At 38.3% G+C, this 13,466-nt stretch overlaps 1 protein-coding gene across 1 annotated transcript in view; it reads right to left on the reverse strand.

Moving 5' to 3' along the window:
* Positions 1–115: 115 nt before the first annotated feature.
* The window catches only part of flt1 (fms related receptor tyrosine kinase 1), a 42,400-nt gene continuing 29,049 nt past the window's right edge, over positions 116–13,466 (reverse strand). The window contains exons 14-30 of the mRNA XM_037756223.1: positions 11,051–11,197; positions 10,842–10,973; positions 9,813–9,919; positions 8,218–8,353; positions 7,652–7,756; positions 7,453–7,566; positions 7,213–7,301; positions 6,683–6,767; positions 6,493–6,590; positions 6,275–6,397; positions 5,348–5,459; positions 5,046–5,145; positions 4,735–4,840; positions 4,499–4,596; positions 4,150–4,219; positions 3,873–3,964; positions 116–1,701 (exon numbers count right to left, since the gene is read on the reverse strand). Coding sequence (XP_037612151.1) covers positions 1,533–1,701; positions 3,873–3,964; positions 4,150–4,219; positions 4,499–4,596; positions 4,735–4,840; positions 5,046–5,145; positions 5,348–5,459; positions 6,275–6,397; positions 6,493–6,590; positions 6,683–6,767; positions 7,213–7,301; positions 7,453–7,566; positions 7,652–7,756; positions 8,218–8,353; positions 9,813–9,919; positions 10,842–10,973; positions 11,051–11,197 — 1,883 coding nt within the window. The 3' untranslated portion in view covers positions 116–1,532. The remainder of the gene's footprint in view (positions 1,702–3,872; positions 3,965–4,149; positions 4,220–4,498; positions 4,597–4,734; positions 4,841–5,045; positions 5,146–5,347; positions 5,460–6,274; positions 6,398–6,492; positions 6,591–6,682; positions 6,768–7,212; positions 7,302–7,452; positions 7,567–7,651; positions 7,757–8,217; positions 8,354–9,812; positions 9,920–10,841; positions 10,974–11,050; positions 11,198–13,466) is intronic.

The raw sequence follows: 13,466 nt of genomic DNA on the forward strand, positions 1-13,466 counted from the left end.
TAAGTTTACTAAATTAATTATAATTACATTCTTCAATGATTAAGGGTATAATATGCAACATTTTCCTAAAAAATAATGTATTGACTCATACAATAATAATCCCTCTCAATCATCACTTATGAGCCACTAGAAGTGTCTACCTACAGAGACCCAGCCCTCTGCCTGTATTTTCTGTTATCTTCTTATTTTGCGGTTTTGGACTCTACCAGACATCAAATACTGCCTCTTTGTCACGCCCCTCAGGGTTTGATACCGAGACACAAGTCCTCCTTTAGCTCTGTCAGATACAAAGCGGCCGTATTTGACGGATGTGAACGAGTTGTTAGTCATCGCTGGGTGTTTTTATGTGCTTGAGTTTTTCCCCCTGCTCTGCGTCTCTCTACTTTGCCGTGTGCAGGTTGGCTGCTGTGTGCGGCTATCGGCGTGTCAGTTTGACCGAGCAGAGAGGACACGATGAAGCCTTCCCTGCGATTGCATTCATTCAAAATCCAGCAACGTGGCACCTTCACGCAGGGTGGTGCGGAGGTATGGATGTGTTTATTTGTGCTTGAAACAATCAGAAAATAACGTTTTATTCCTCTGATTCACTGCTTTGTTCTCACCAACGCCGCTCCCTCTCTTCATTCACTCTACATGTACTCTTGCTCGACCATCGATGCTCTCTTGGCTTCATGGAGTGGCCAACTACGAAAGCTTTGAGTTTACAAACACCAACCGACAAATGTAACATATTATACCTTTTAATATAGAATTAAATACACAGTACACTTTGTTGCTAGTTTATTAGTTATGCAATGCATTATAATATAGCAGCTCTGCAATTAATCCATGCCAATGTTTTTGTTGAAACAGTTTGTAATTTTGCAGTCTCTAGTTTCTATTACTGAGAGGTGTTTCTCATATCAACACCTTTCTAAATCAGTTTTACAACATTCATAAACTGGCAACTGTGTATATCAACATTCACAGTGAGATACAGACTCATCCATGAAACGATTACAGCATTAAAATAAATACAGATAGATGCATCCTTTCCAACATACTATAATTCAGTGGATGATAACTTTTTTCCAGCATATAGTAACTGTGTAGGAGGAACCATTATTTCATACAGCAGTGTTCCTCTTCACAAAGCTCAGCACATTAGGTACCAATACAAAAAGCTCTAATAGTTGTAGGTCAGTAAATACATTCTGCATAACTGCATATGATGAAGTACTACCAGGTAATACTTAGCTGCTCTTGGAAGGGGTTATGTGTGGTAAATGTAAGATACTTGGTATCACTGTAGAGGCTTTGTTGTACAACAGCATATGTTTTTGTGAACTTAAAAAAAGCAAAGGGATGTTTTGTGAAGGAATTATCTCTTAAGTTTGGTTGAATGAGGAAAAGGAGGACTGACGTATATCATACATGCAGATATGAGGTAGAGGATGCAAACAGCAAAGTTGAAAAGCAGAATAAAGTATAGTTGACTAAAAATGATGAGCAGGAAAATAAAGACCCTGTGTAAAGTTGTCTAAGAACAGATGCTAGAGGGAGGGGTAGAGAAAAGCTGAGTTGTAGTCCGGAGGAGGAGATCCACCCTCGTCAGACTCCCAATCACATGGCGAGATAGACGGCTTGTCGTCACAGAGACCTGTGATGTCATTGCACAGGAAAGACACCTGCTTGTCTTCGCACTTAGTGGAGGCAAAAAACCTAAAAAACATACACAATTAAGAGTTATTATCTTGTTTATTATGCATTAAGCTAAAATGCTATTATATTTTGTTATAATTTCATATCACATGTACATTGTCAATCACTTTTTTACAAAGTAGTTTGAACTACTTTTTCTAAATAGCTTTAGTTAACCAAACTAGATTTCTCCCTAGGGGGGCTTTGCTGTAGTTCAACTTCTTCCAGTGTGACGTAATTGGTAGCTTGCAAAGCTATGCTTTCAAAGTAGCTTCCCCAACACTGCATGGCAACTAGTGGCACCTCGCGAGTATCGAGGGAAATTATTTTTTTATGACTTTTTTCCGACATACTTTTCTATGACTTTATGATTTTTTTCCAACATACTATATGATAAGTTTTTTTGACCTACTGTACTATGACTTACTATACTATGTCTTTTTAATCACTTTTTTTCAAAATACTATACTAAAACCATTTTCAACATACTATGCCATTTTATGACTTTTTCGACATACTATACTATGACTTTTAAAAAATGTTCTCGACATACTATGGTATGACCTTTTTCGACATACTATGGCTATGACTTTTTCTCTAAATTTTTTTTCTGATATTCAACATGCCATATATATGACTTTTTTCAGATTTTCTACATGACTTTTTAAAAAAATGATTTTCGCTATGACTTTTTTTTGTAATTTTCGGCATACCATGACTCTTTGTTTTCATGATTTTCGACATTACTTTTTTTCATGATTCTCGACATCCTGCGCCATTACTTTTTTTTCATGATTTTCGACATGACTTTTTTTTTCATGATTTTCGCCATGCTGTGCGACATGACTTTTTTTTTAATGATTTTCGACAGGACTTTTTTCATGATTTTTCATGATTTTCGAGATTTTGACAAGTCATGATCAATGACTTGTTTTATGATTTTCGACATAACTTTTTTTTATTCATAATATTCGACATTACTTTTTTTTTTCCTTGATTTTCGACATTACTTTTTTTCAAAATTCTCGACATGCTGCTCCATTACTTTTTTTAATGATTTTCTACATTACTTTTTTTGCATGATTTTCGACATGCCGCGCGACATGACTTTTATTCTTTAATGATTTTCGACATGACTTTTTTTTTATGATTTTAGACATGACTTTTTTTTCATGATTTCTCATGATTTTAGAGATTTCGACAAAAGTCATGATAAATTTTTTTTTTTTAAATTTTTCGACATGAATTTTATTCTTTTATGATTTTCGACATGACTTTTTTTCTACTATGACTTTTTTTCATGAAATTTGTCAATATACTATACTATGACTTTTTTGGTGAAATTTTTCAACATGCTATACTATGACTTTTTCGGTGAAATTTTTCGACATACTCTACTATAACCTTTTTTGGTGAAAGTTTTCGACATACTATGCTACGACTTTTTTTTCATGAAATTTTTCGACATACTATACTATGATTTTTTTCACGAAATTTTTCGAAAAAATAAAGTCACAGTATAGTATGTTAAAAAAATGAAAAAAAGTCATAGTGTAGTATGTCGAAAAAAAGTCATATAGTATGTCGACAAAAAGTCATACAATTTTATGTTGAAAAAAGTCAAAGTATAGTATGTTGAAAAAATGAAAAAAGTCATAGTACAGTATGTCGGAAAAAAGTCAAAGTATAGTATGTTGAAAAAATGAAAGTCATAGTACAGTATGTCGAGAAAAAGTCATACTATATTATGTCGAAAAAATTAAAAAAGTCATACTATATTATGTCGAAAAAATTAAAAAAGTCAAAGTATAGTATGTTGAAAAAATAAGTCATAGTATAGTATGTCGAAAAAAAGTCATATAGTATGTCGAGAAAAAGAAAAAAGTCAAAGTATAGTATGTTGAAAAAATTAAAAAAGTCATAGTACAGTATGTCGAAAAAAGGCAAAAAAGCCATAGTATAGTGTGTAAAAAAAGAAGTAATAGCATAGTATGTCAAAAAAGGCAAAAGAAAAGTCATAGTATAGTATGTCGAAGAACATCAAAAAAGTCATGGTATGGTATGTGGAGAAAAAAAAGCAAAAAAGTCATAATGTAGTATGTTGAAAAGAAAGTCAAAGTATAGTATGTCAAAAAAGGCAAAAAAAAGGATGCAAGTCAAGTGTTTAGATGTCAGAGATGAGAGGTCACCACCTGCTGAATTTCCTGTTCTTGGTGTCGTTATTCCACGTCAGACGTCTTAGCTCCTCGGATGGTAGAACCATGCCGCTGTCACTCTGCTCATCCTAAAACAGAGAGGATGCAAACATGCAGCTTATTGGGTTTTTCGTTTTTTTTAATCTTTTTTTCATCTGTTTCCACTGAAATGATTAAATTCCGACAAAGTGAGGATGCATTCTCATCCCCTCTATATATGTGTGTGTGTTAGTGTGTGTGTGCATGCATGCAAGCAGAAGTGAAGGTGTCTTACCTCAGGGCTGTCTGGCTCCTCGCAGGACAGTTCCTCAAACGTCTGAAGTGTGGCCATACCCCTCATGTAACTGGATAGATTGGATTCAGAAAGAAAACATTGAAAGTTGGAAATTTCTTTACTTTCTCAACCTGTTTCGTGTTGTTTCTGAAGTTTCATCACTTTCACATTCGCACCGGTCTTGTTCAATTCTTTCCCTTTTCTTGTATATATATGATACTACAGCACTTCTCCAACATACTTGATTACTCATACACGTAGCATCTTAAGTCAAGGTGCACTGGCTCAGACTTACATGCTGTATATTAAATCACATAATGTTTTTATTTTCTCTCTCATGTTTCCTTACCTCAGGTTTGTGACTGCAAGTGGGTTTTCTTTAAAGGTTTCAATGCGACCAGTGTCTCCAGTTATGAAAGATCCCAGAGGAATATAATCCTTCCCATCCTGTTAAAGAAAGGGAACAAATATTTGTAAGACATTTTGTATTCTTTTCATGTAGCTTATCCATATGTTGAGACACATTCTGTTGGACAAGAAATAAATCATAAGCCTGAAGGAGTAAGATCTATAAAAAAGGCTGACCTGCTGAACCCTCGCTTGCAGCAGTTCTCCCAGGGTCTCCACCAGGTGAGTGAAGGTGGGTCGATCTGAGGGACTGGCCTCCCAGCATGCCAGCATCGTGCTGTAACTGCACACACAAACATACAGGTGTAGTGTTTAATTTTCAAACAAAGCACTAACAGAATCACTGCCTGGGTCACATCAGGAAACGTGACATGAAGATTTAAATGACGCTCTTCCTCCTTGGTTTCCCTATTGGACCTCTATTTACTATGTCCTTGCCTCCCCTACTGATTTCGATAGGTAACAGTGTTGTAAAGGTATCCACCCACATCTCAGGTGTGCTATATTCAGGTGCTCGCATCCTTGTTCCCCCCTTCAGTCTGTGGCAGAACTCTTCATCTATGTGAAGACCAGGGTACGGGGAAGCTCCTGTTGGACAAACACACATCAATATGTGAACACACCCAACCAAATAATGAATAAACATCTTCCAAACACAGTCTTAAAAATGTAAGATCATAAGGTATCAGATCATACGAGTTGAATGGCTTTTATATTGCATTGCGTTTCTGTTATTTTGTCCACCACCTGTGTATGTTTAGAAACCAAACCGTGGTGAGAGGGCTCTTACCCAAAGAGAAGATCTCCCACAGCAGAATGCCGTAGGACCACACGTCACTCTGCGTGGTGAACACCTTGTCAAAGATAGACTCTGGAGACATCCACTTCAGAGGGAGGCGAGCCTGTCAGCCAATCAGATCACAGGAGCAGAGTTACAAAAGACCACTCGTGTGGGAACATTTCAAGTTTGGCAGGTTGAAAACTCATTAGGTGACAGATCCTTTTGAGGAAAAATATTACTTGATGTTCGTTGCTTAACATTTCCAAAACAGAAGCAACAAGTTAATGATGGGAGCAACAGTTACAGAATGCAGACTCCTCCAAGTTTCATTAAAACTAGACTTGCGATGTGGGTTAATGCATCAGTAATGGCCTTTTAACAACATTATACATAGTTGTCCAACCACATGAATAACTAAAAAATTTTTTTATTTACAGTGGGATTTATTAAAAAGAGTAAAACACCTCTTTTACCTGTGGTGAGTATCTTTTAGGAAAGTAGCTGCAAAGCAGTTTATTTTCTAAATGTACTCAGTGCCGCACGTAAAAAATGCAAACAAAAAAAAACTATTCACACCCTATTCATAGCTGTTTTGTATGACTAACAATATGAATTATTTATGACATTACTGATCTTATGAATTCTAAAATATGAAATACTATAAAAAATAAACTGATTGATGGTTTTAAATATGCAGTGTGTAGGCTTTGGCGGCATCTAGTGGTGTGGTTGCAGATTACAACCAACTAAATACCCCTCCACTCACTCCTCCCTTTCCAAGACTGCGGTAACGTAACGCCACCGCGGTTTCGCACTCTGCAGCTTTCAAATTTTGCTTTCAGTTTTGTGTTTTCTTGGGATGTCATCTGTCATTTTGTTTTAAAATTACTGTTAGTGTAATACCTTCAGACAGTGGATTTTGGAACCTGTACTCACATCTCCCTTGCGGACGTAGTCGGGGTCTTTGTAGATGTCTCTGGCCAGGCCGAAGTCACAGATCTTGACCACTTTATTGTCAGAAAGCAAAATGTTCCTGGCTGCCAGGTCTCGGTGAATACACTGATGCAGAAACACAGAAAACACAAATAATGACATCTATGAAACGCGTGTGTACATCCACCCACCCACCAACCTAACCACACCAAGTATCAGACCTTGCGAGAGGCCAGAAACTCCATTCCTCGCGCCACCTGGAAGCTGAAGGAGATGAGATCCTCCAGGAATAAAGGAGAGTTGGAGGCAGATTTGGGATCTAGAGGAAGAAAAAGAGGAGGTACAGGGATGTAATCAAGCAGTTTGATTGTGCACAAACAGAAGAAAATGTTCACTATGCTCCTGTCTTACCTGGGTGACTCTCTCTCTCGTCTCTCTCATCAATCTCGGACACGCTGCCGACACAATCAGGCTGTCCATCCTTTCCTCCGGACGGCTGAGATGGGGAGGAATCAGTTATTATCAAATATTGCATGTCAGAGTGACAATTATGACACAATTGAGATTATGTGTCTTCTGACATTTGTTAAGAGGTATTGGTTGGTTGCAGAGAGGATTTCATAAATATGTTTTGCACAGTGAAAATGACCTTTGAGGCCACAGTTTGTAGTGACGTCTAAACCTGTAAAAAAAAATTAAGGAAGTAGACCTCCTGCTTGAGAACTGATAGCATCTTTGAACCTCAAACAGATTGCAGAAGTGAGTTTTTTGAGCGTATGATTTTGTAATTGTGTGCAGCACAAAGGGGCTATTTTGTTTTTTCTCAAGTGCAAAGAGAAGTGTGGGTCACACAGATAGGTGTGAACTCTGTCTGCACGCCTTGGATGTCCTGTTTTCGGCGTGAAATGCAGCTATCATGACACCATATTTCGTAGACTCACTGTGTTGTGCACAAACACCTCTCTCTTGCCCTTCAGGAAGATGGAGAGATTTCCATAGCGACAGTATTCGACAATGACCATCAGTGGTCCTGCAAACACATATAGTTATGACAAGCGTGAGGGCACAAACACATTTAAATACTCATATCACACCAAAAAATGCATGAAATTGAACTTCTGCATGTATTAATATGGCATAACTAGAGCACACATGCATGGGGGAAAAACACACACACACACCTCCCAGTTTGGTGCAGGCTCCTAGTAGGTTGACTACATTCAGATGATGTCCAATGTGGTTGAGGATCTTCAGTTCAGTCATCAGAGCTTTGTGTTCGCTGGCTGTAGCTCCCTCTGGTGGACAAAGGGCAGAAAAGAGTGGCATAAATGTTGTCACAGAATTTTATTTTCTCAGAATACCAGGGACCTGATCTTGTACCTTTGAGCATCTTAACAGCCACCGTGCTGCAGCTGTTGGCGTTGTCTATGCCGAACGCAGCTGCCTGAATCACCTTACCAAAGGCTCCACGGCCCAGAGGTTTCCCTGAGAGAGAGAGAGAGAGAGAAAGAATGTGAGTGAGGCTGACAGGAGGAAAGGGAGTTTTTGTGTCTAATTGAGCTGCTTTATTAATTACTATTATTATCCCTCCTGGACGTGAGATGCTGATAAGAGAAGACTTTAGACCCCATCAACAGTCCATCTAACTGAATCCCACCCTAGTGAGCTGATTAGTTCCAGTCAACACAGTTCACACACCCCCTGCTGGAGTTGATTAGCTCACCACAGACAACACAGACACAAAGTCTGATTAATGGAATGAGAGTCACTCCCAATAATACTCTGATAAGACCTCTGAGAAAGTCCTTCTATCTGGTATGTGAATTAGATACCTTCCCTCTCTCCCATCGTTAGCATTACATTCCCAAAATCCTTCAAGTCTCATATCACAAGTCAGTCATGTTAAAAACATCCATTTTTTATAGTCATAACGTAAAGGACTGCACCTAATTTGAGCCGCTCCCGAGGGAACTCCCATTGGTTGGGGTCGTATTGGAGTCTCTCACACTGCTCCTCTATTGGCCCTTCTCCTCTGTTCAGAATGATCGACAGGTACTCTGGTTTGGTGTTTGAGCTGTTGGACTTTGGAGAAAGAAGAGTGTATGTTGCGTAAAAACAGAAAACCCATACCAGTATTATACTAACACTGTTAGTTTTGTAGTATTTTGTAGATAGTTGTGAGCAGGGAGTGTTTTAAAAATGCATCAAGGTGCTTATGGGAGACTCTAACAGCTGCGATCTGAAATCTTGGTACCAAAAAGAATTGTATTTATGAGTTTATCTGATGCCCACAGTTGCAACATCTATTTGAAACTGTCTAGTTGTACCTATTCCTGACTGAATGTAGACAAACACTACATATACCAACACCCCAGACTCTAAACTGTATCACAGCAATGTTTTGGGCAGGAAAATAGTAATTCTGTATGACGTGCCACTTTCCATTAATATTTATTATACCTATTTATTTTTTTCTTATTGATACAGTATATGTTTCAAGTTAAGTAGCCTACATGTAACAATAATATGACAATAATGTCTAATCTAATCTGTTCAGCATCCATCTAATTTCAAATTGTTTTATAGTTTATAGATGTGTATCATGCAGTGATTGAACGTAACTAAGTACATTTACTAAAATACTGTACTTAAGTACAATTTTGAGGTACTTGTACTTAAATTGAGTACTTCCATTTTATACTACTTTATACTTCTGCTCCACTACATTTATTTGATAACTTTAGTCACTTTCCAAATTAATAGCGCAAAATATAAATCAACTAAATTATGATGTATTATTATTGATTAAACTACCCAGCAGCATATTAGGTAATTAGCCCCACCTTTACCAGCTGCAACATTAAAGTGATTTACACATTAATGCATGAATCATTATAATCTGATAATATTTTATTATTAATATATTATTATATTATTCTGAAATGGGACAGTCTGCATAATGAGTACTTTTACTTTTGGTACTTTAAGTATATTTATATGCTACTACTTTTAAACCTTTACCGTAAGATTCTGAATGCAAGACTTTTACTTGTAACAGAGTATTTTTACACTATAGTACGGTTACTTTTACATAAAAGGTCTTCCACCACTGTGGAAAGGACAAAGAAGGCCTGGAAGATAGAGAATAAATCTAAAAACTTGTAGGATACTTGGACGAGTTGTCTGCAATAATGTGAAGTATGCAATTTGTACTTGGTACTGTGGCTAAAACATGCAAAGCCACAGGTTCTCTAAACTGTACCTGCCTAGAAAAAACCTTGGCAACCACACATATTGCAGCTTTGTAACGTAATGATAACTCTGGTGAAAATATTTGAGAAGGAGGAGGAAAAAGGAAGAACTGAGATGTTGGTGCTGCATGGAAATATTGCACATCCCACCAGTCATAATCAGGAAGGAGGCATTATATAGTGAAAACTAAGGATAAGAATACCTACAAAAGTACACAGAAAACCATGAATATACATCAAATATTTGTTTATCGTACCACCAAAAACAACTTTATCTTGTTTCTTCTCACCTGTCTCAGTTTGCGTATGAAGAGCGTCAGAAAAAGCCAGAAGAGAGTGGCCACCACACAGGTACAGGTGAGTGCAGGAATCTCCAGAAACGAGGCTTCTGTGGCACCTGCACACACACACACAGACCACAAATACACATCAGTGCTTTATCAGCTTTAACTTTGCATTAGATTTAATTTACTTATTATACACAAGCAGGCCTGGAGTGATTATTACCTTTATGAAGCTGAAAGAACTTCTATTGTTTATTTCAGTTAATTTCAAAATTGAGATAATCAGAGACAGAAATTGCAGACAAATCAGGGATACTAGGTGCCTTTAATTTTTCTCTACCCTTCCAAATGGGGGCACTGTGTTTTCACTGTCACTGAAACTCTATCATCTCTCCTCCTCATTCAATCCTGATTTCATTTCTTTTTTTTATTTTTTTTAACGTGAAGGAGTTGAAGCACTCAGTGCAGCGCAGTGCGGAGCCGCTCTGAGATGCCGGCCGGGCCCTTCTGGAGGAAATAAAAATGGGAGACAGCTTCCTTCCTGACTGATCAGAACACAACAACACACAGCCACTCCTCTCTGCAGACCCGGACTGGGAAATGCGTCTACCACTTCTGCCAGGGGACGATGCTCAGACTGAGGGGTAGCAGAACCACACGGGGCCTGTCTATTCCACCACCACCGGACATATGACTCAGTGTGTGTGTATGTGAATGAGGAGAACTGAACAAAGGAGTGTGTACCACACTGGGATAATGTTAAGACGTTCTTTGATCAATGTTTACTCAGGAATTGATAAACCGACATATCACATCCCATTAATAGAATTGACACACCACGCCTCCGTGTATAAATACTACATCCATACGTACTGTACTATGTGTCTGTACATCCAGACATCTATTTACAGAACTGGAAACAATAGACATTCAGACAAACCCATATATGGAAGAGTCCTATCTTTGAGAGGAAGTAAACACAGACAATCAAAGGTAGAGATGCTTGAAAAATACTACTATTTGACAGATGCTTACCGTTAACCCATATGTAGGCAGAGCTCTCTGCAGATCCCCTCTCATTGGTGGCCTGGCACGTATAAAGGCCCTGGTCCTCCCCTGTGATCCGATCAATATGAAGGGTCCCATCTTCTGGTGATATCACAATACCTGAAGATGGTGGCACAAACTCTTAGACACCTGAATACAGCTACAGTTCACATGTTTATGGTATTGTTTTTTTGTACCTGATCCCCGAGACAGAGCGCGTTCATCCTTGTACCATGTGATGGTTGGGGGTGGGACGCCTTCAGAGGGACAGCTAAGGATCACTGAGCTGCTGACGTTGACAGTACAATCGGTCAGATTGCTAAGCAGCACCGGAGGCTCCAGAACTGAAAGGAGAAACACACACCATGAAAAATATGTGTGCCGAAGTATAAGTGTGTGGCTGCGTCCAAAATCACATACTATGAACTGCATACTCAATATATGTACTATCGTTCATCATACTTTTGTGTGAATTTTCGGACGCACTTAGCAGTAATTGACATTGTCACTTCTTGAGAGCCTCCTTGCCAGTTGGAAACGTGTAACCATGGTAACCCGTGCCAACCTCATGTGACCAAAACGACAATTTGTGAGAATCAAAGTCTGAATTAATTTAATATATATATATATATATGTTACGCCTAGCAAAGTCAAATCTCATACTTAAAGATAAATTGAAGCTTTATTGATGTTACAGAGCTGTCCATCAACGTCCGTTATGAACGTTGTCATCACTACTGCATTGCGTTGTGGCATATTTATGCCGCTGTGGTGTCCAGCATTTGCATATTGTAATATTTCACCGGAAATAGTATGCAATTCACATACTATTGGTTTCATACTAAGGTTTTGGACATACTAAAAAATCTCACATACTGTTTAGCGTACTAAATAGCATGTTAGTGTGGAATTTTGGACCATTGTTTGTGCAACTTTTGTCAAATTACCAGTAGTTTAATGTAACTAAGTACATTAATACAAGTATAACATTACTTGAGTATTTCCATTTTATGCCATGTTATACTTCAAATCCACTACATTTCAGAGGGAAATAATGTAATATTTACATTACATTTATCTGACATTTTTCTTTGTAGATTAAGAATTAATTAAATAAAAATGTATAATCAGCTTAAAAATACATTTTATCAAACTACACAACAGTATATAAAAGTAATTAAAATCATTTCCACTTTGACCGACTAAAATTCAGTTTAATGCATATATAATAGTACTATAATTCTGCATAATGAGTACTTTACGTCATACTTTTTAAAGCTGCAATAACTGATTACGGTTGTAGATATTTATAGACTAAAACAGATTTGTGATGAAGTGAAAGCAGTGCTATTTTTTCCCACCGTTTTCTGGACCAGTGCCACTTTTGGACAATAATCGTGCACTGGTACTGTAGTGACACATTTTTCCAGAGTGGCCTTGGCTTCAACCTGTGAGTCAGCTGACGTTCGGCTTCTCTTGGGCCCCTTACTCACCCTGAAATACCCTGTAATACAAACCCATTTCTAAAAAGCAACAACAATGCAGTATTTCATCATCTGGACATTATGAGTGCACACAATGAGTGGAGTGTGTTTCTTTTGTTTCCTTCTCATGCACTACACTTACACTACAATACTCACACACTATAATTAGACCAGATCGCTCCCTGACTCTCTTTAACCCCATGTTTTAATTTTTTCCTCCATTCTCCCTCTTTTTGGCTCCCCAACTTCTCTTTCTCTGGTCACCCTGTCTCTCCAGTAATTCCCTTGTGGGGATCCCAGGGGAGGAAGTTGACGTGTTGAGCCTTGATTGTATAGAGAACAGCAGTAAAAGACATGAAGAAAAGTCACTTAACCAAGGCGACTGATTGTTGTTTCCCCTATCTTCCTCTTGGACAACAATTGATGATTGTCCGCGGGGGCTGGGGCCTGACAGTGTCTGATTGGCTGATTGTTCCTCCGGCCCTGTATGGGGGCCTGTAAATGTGGCATTGTGGGAAGTGCCATTGTATACTCTTCCTCCAGACAAGAGCTCATTCCCACGTGAAAGAGGTGCAGAGCTGGAGCGCAAGAGCAAAGGCAGGGTGGGGCCCCAGGAAGCCGAGGGGACCCAATTCCCAAGCAGCCAAACTCTGTGAGAGAGTGTGGGTGTTTGTTTGTTTGTATGTATGTAAGTATGTATGTGCAACATATGTGCACGGAAAACATGGGGAGGCTGGGAGTTTTAAATAGAGAGAGAGAGAGCGACTTAAATCTGTGTTTGAAATTTAGTTATTAAGACTCAGAATTAGGAATCAAGAACACAATTTTTCAGCTAGAAACTCAAGGCCCTAACAACTTACTTGGGGCCCTGAGACAATAAATATGAATCTCTGGTATGTTCGAGGGCCCTTGTTCTGCTCTTGGCCCCTGAATAATTCAGCCCATGAGGACAGTTTCCAGTTCTTGCATACCATGATTGGTATGGAAGCAAAGAAAGGCTAAAATTATTTGAAACTTATAAGCAACACAATAGTTAAACCAATACCTAGTGAAAATTAATACTTGAAGTTGACATTTAAATAGCACTGAATAGCATAATATAACACTGACATATTCTACTTTGAAGTCA

This window comes from Sebastes umbrosus, chromosome 21, assembly GCF_015220745.1.
Source record: "Sebastes umbrosus isolate fSebUmb1 chromosome 21, fSebUmb1.pri, whole genome shotgun sequence".
Classification (NCBI taxonomy): domain Eukaryota; kingdom Metazoa; phylum Chordata; class Actinopteri; order Perciformes; family Sebastidae; genus Sebastes; species Sebastes umbrosus.